This window comes from Polyergus mexicanus, unplaced genomic scaffold (assembly GCF_030449975.1).
Source record: "Polyergus mexicanus isolate NDT 795.1 unplaced genomic scaffold, iyPolMexi1.0 SCAF_328, whole genome shotgun sequence".
Taxonomy (NCBI): domain Eukaryota; kingdom Metazoa; phylum Arthropoda; class Insecta; order Hymenoptera; family Formicidae; genus Polyergus; species Polyergus mexicanus.
The window spans coordinates 2,223-6,502 of record NW_027223648.1 but is presented as its reverse complement, the minus strand read 5'-3'; the positions used below and the strand labels follow the sequence as shown (position 1 = coordinate 6,502).

General features: G+C 41.1%; 1 protein-coding gene across 1 annotated transcript; it reads right to left on the bottom strand.

Moving 5' to 3' along the window:
• Positions 1 to 298: 298 nt before the first annotated feature.
• LOC138944631 (putative leucine-rich repeat-containing protein DDB_G0290503) lies at positions 299 to 1,828 on the bottom strand. Its single transcript, XM_070315448.1, has one exon. The coding sequence runs from the start codon at positions 1,826 to 1,828 to the stop codon at positions 299 to 301; it is 1,530 nt and encodes a 509-aa protein (XP_070171549.1).
• Between the last annotated feature and the right edge of the window lie 2,452 nt (positions 1,829 to 4,280).

Sequence of the window (4,280 nt, the reverse complement as noted above, 5' to 3'; positions counted from 1 at the left end):
ATTACAGTTTTTTGTTTTAATGTTAACCGCCATTGCCTGAATTTCTTCTGTTTCGAATTTTAGTTCTTCATTATGATAGATGCTTTCTTTAATTATAACTCCACTTCCACCCTTAGCTGAATTATCAGGATGTATGGCATGGTAGAATTTATAGCATCTTAATATTATGTATGTTTGTTTAGTGAAGTGCGTTTCTGATATAAGACACACATCGATGTTATTTATGTCTAGGAATGCTTGTAGTTCGTGTTGATGTTTTAATAGTCCATTTGCGTTCCATGATAGTATTCTTAAGGAGTTAGCCATTCTTCTTTGATTTAGGGATTGCTCCCTTAGTGTAGTTTTCTAATCTTTTTAAACGCTCGTTATATTCATTGAGTTGGGCTTGTTGTTTATCTAATTTTTGAAGGATGATTTTTAGAGTATCATTGATATTGGCATCATCACCCTTTGCAACTTGGGAGTAGGTTTTTCGTGTATTTTTTGGTTGTGGTTGAGATGTTTGTTTTCTGAAGTCTTTATCTTCATTTGATATTATTTTATAATTTATTTTTTCTGATGATTTCTGAATATTAATACTTTTAGTATTCTTATTTTTAAGTCTTTGCATCTCCTTTGCTACCATGCATCCCCTGTAATTGGCTGGATGATTTTCTCCACAATGAACACATTTTGGTAGCTCATTTTCTTGTTTCTTACATTCTTTAAAATAATGTTTTCCAGCGCATTTAACGCATCTTGGTTCTCTGTTGCAATATTGTTGAGTGGGTCCGTACGCTTGACACTTTTTGCATTGCGGCATTAATTTATTTGTTTTAAGTGATTGAATTTCCACTTTGCAGTTCATAATATTGCTAATTTGGAAGATTTTGCTAATATCTTCTTCTGAGTCGAAGGATAGCACAAACATATCTAATGGTTCTTTCCTTTTCCAACTTTGTTTGTTAACTACATTTTGAACTTTAAAACCCTGTCTTGTCAAGTCAGCTATTATGTTTTCTTCATTGCAGGAGTGATGTAGATTTTTAGCCATAACACGTATGGGTCTTATCTGTTTATTTTCATAAGAATGAAAACTGAGATTGTTAGTTTTTAAAATATTAACTAATTGTCGGTAGGCATCACTATTCTTTGCATTAATTTTAATATTATTTTTATTCATAACTTTTACTTGGAAGTCATTTTCTGCTACGTCTTTCTTAATAATATTATAAAATTTATCATAGTTAGGAATATCATCCAACATAATTGGTGGTGGTAATGGTGTCTTTTTTATTTTTATCTTTGCTGGTGTCTCAGTAAGTTTTTTTATTAGCTGAGGAGGAGTAAGAGATGTGTTTAACTTTCTTTTCTTATTTTTATTTTTAATTCTAATCCATTCTGTCTCTTTAGCTAACTCTTCCTCATCAGTTTCGTAATTGATATTATTGATAATACTCGGTGTCGTACTCACTTCCTCCGATTTCAATTTTCTCAGCTCTGAAATCAATTCATTCAGCTGTTGTTGTAGTTTGTTTACTGTTTTCTCTAGCGATTTTCTAATCATCGTTTCTTTTTTCCATTCTTCATAATAATTGAGGTGTTGGTCCACTTCATGTTGATCGTTGTCTATCTCCATTCCAGAGCTGGTTGCAGAAGAATTGTTTATAATATTGCTCGAAGTTTTTAAGGATGGTGATCTTAATAATCTAGAGCTTTTTTTAAAAGGGTCATTAGATTGCAATAGTTGGCTCTCCCTAGAATCCATAGAGCCGACCTCCTGAGAGGGTGGATTTTCCATTAATATTGGTCTGCCACCTGGGGTAATATTTCCTATCGTTTTTTCCATTGCATTATAATGATTTTGCAGTTTATACCTTCTGCCAGGTGGTTTTACTGCCGTTCCTCTGGAAATCAGACGCAGACCAGAAAGCCGCTCAGTGTGAGTCAGACGCTTCTGGATTTATTAGATTTTAGAGGACTTTTACCACAAGCATTCCTTACTGCGGGTATTTCTATTGCCCTACCCGCCGGGCAAGGGAGAATGAGAATGAGTATGATCTTTTTATAATACATAATATAAAATGGAGAATGATCTTGAAGTAAGAGAGGAGGAGGTTTATTATATACACGGACCGCCTTGCTCCTCTCCCGAAGACGAGACGCACGCATAAAGTGTGTTGCGTAATAAGTAGTAAGTAGATAGAGAGTGTCGCCGACCGTCTAATAAAGACCGGCGGCGCGAGAAGTAAGAGCTTATTAGTGACGGGCCTTCGGGCTCGCCCGCGAGTTACCGCTCCACGCGAGTAACCGAACACGAAGCTCCCTGGTTGATCCTGCCAGTAGTCATATGCTTGTCTCAAAGATTATGCCATGCATGTCTCAGTGCATGCCGAATTAAGGTGAAACCGCGAATGGCTCATTAAATCAGTTATGGTTCATTAGATTGTACCCACATTTACTTGGATAACTGTGGTAATTCTAGAGCTAATACATGCAAAACAGAGTCCCGACCAGTGATGGAAGGGACGCTTTTATTAGATCAATACCAATCGGTGGCGGGCGGTTCGCCGTTCGTCCACCGTTTATTTTGGTGACTCTGAATAACTTTGTGCTGATTGCACGGTCCTAGCACCGGCGACGCATCTTTCAAATGTTTGCCTTATCAACTGTCGATGGTAGGTTCTGCGCCTACCATGGTTGTAACGGGTAACGGGGAATCAGGGTTCGATTCCGGAAAGGGAGCCTGAGAAACGGCTACCACATCCAAGGAAGGTAGCAGGCGCGCAAATTACCCACTCCCGGCACGGGGAGGTAGTGACGAAAAATAACGATACGGGACTCATCCGAGGCCCCGTAATCGGAATGAGTACACTTTAAATCCTTTAACGAGGATCCATTGGAGGGCAAGTCTGGTGCCAGCAGCCGCGGTAATTCCAGCTCCAATAGCGTGTTATAACCCGAACAGGCTATGCACGAATTATTAAATATATTATTCTAAATACATATTATTTTATATGATTACTCAACGTGTAACGCGAATACAGGTCACGTCACGAGCGTGTTGACCGAATAAAGCGCTGACAACGCGAGCCACGCGCTAAGCCCGAGCGACCGTGCAATCATCTCATTGCGAAAACGCGGAAATCAAAGCAAGCGGAAGAAGGACATTGCAAAAATGAAACGTAGAAGTCCTACTTAAAGGCGAAATAAAAAGGAATAAAGAAATTGCGGAAGTGCAAGCAAAGAAGTCCTACTTAGAACTTCTTAGCTTGCATCCGGATATTGCCAAAATCCAGCGACACGACACACAGCCTTGTCGCTAAACGACTCCCTCCCGGGTAGCTAAAGGGAGTTAATAAAAAGGCCCACCGCTAACGAACGGCGGGCAGTCTTTATCATTAATCAATATTACGCGGGTAGTCACAATAACTACCAAACGGGCAGTCTTCACCATTAATATTACGCGGGCAATCTTTATTCCTTTACGCGAGCTATATCTCTAACAACCGCGAGTGTCAAAACGAGTATCAATAGTTATTATAATATTAAATAGCCACGCAGTCGGCAGAAATATATACGAAGAAGCGAGAGGCGAATCTCGAGACCGAAACTCTAGAAACGCGCACGTTAAGATATCCGTTATCGTGATACGGCGGGAATCTCGTTAATCCATTCATGCGCGTCACTAATTAGATAACGAGGCATTTGGCTATATGTTTCAACGCTGTGTTCATCGTAACTCAATGATTCAAGTCACGAGCGAACCAGCGATGATATTGCAAGGCTGCTGTTTGCTGTTGGCGTTCGCAAAGCGCCTTGGACGAACACAAGGAACCAACAAGTGGTCCTCACATTAAAAATAAAAACATGCATCCGCTGCGACCTGTGGCGAATCGCCACCAGCTCAAGTCGTCGCACCTACAGTTCCGTTTGCGGCCTGTCGCCGCCGCCAATTATAACGCGTTGTTATTGCGTTAAAACGCTTCCAATTGAGCCAGGATCCCCACAACACACGAGTCGTAAGCGTCCGCAGTTGGCTCGTAGTGAGACCAAGCTGCTTCAACTCACGCTCGCTGTCGGGACTCCAGGCACCTCGCCAAGAGATGGTAATGGCGGTAAAACGAACATTATCTCTTCGTACTCCTGTGTGTTCCGCCACTCGGTCTCTCAGATCTCGGATCGACCGGTATTTCTCCACCTTACGGTCATGAGCCACGTTCAGAGCCGTTTCGCTGGACACAACCTGCGCGTCCACGACGACAGCCTCACCATCCCTAACTATCGTCAGGTCGGGTCGG

What these genes read in the sequence shown, in the direction of transcription:
- LOC138944631 (XM_070315448.1), bottom strand. Translation starts at nt 1,828, where the DNA reads ATGGAAAAAACGATAGGAAATATTACCCCAGGTGGCAGACCAATATTA.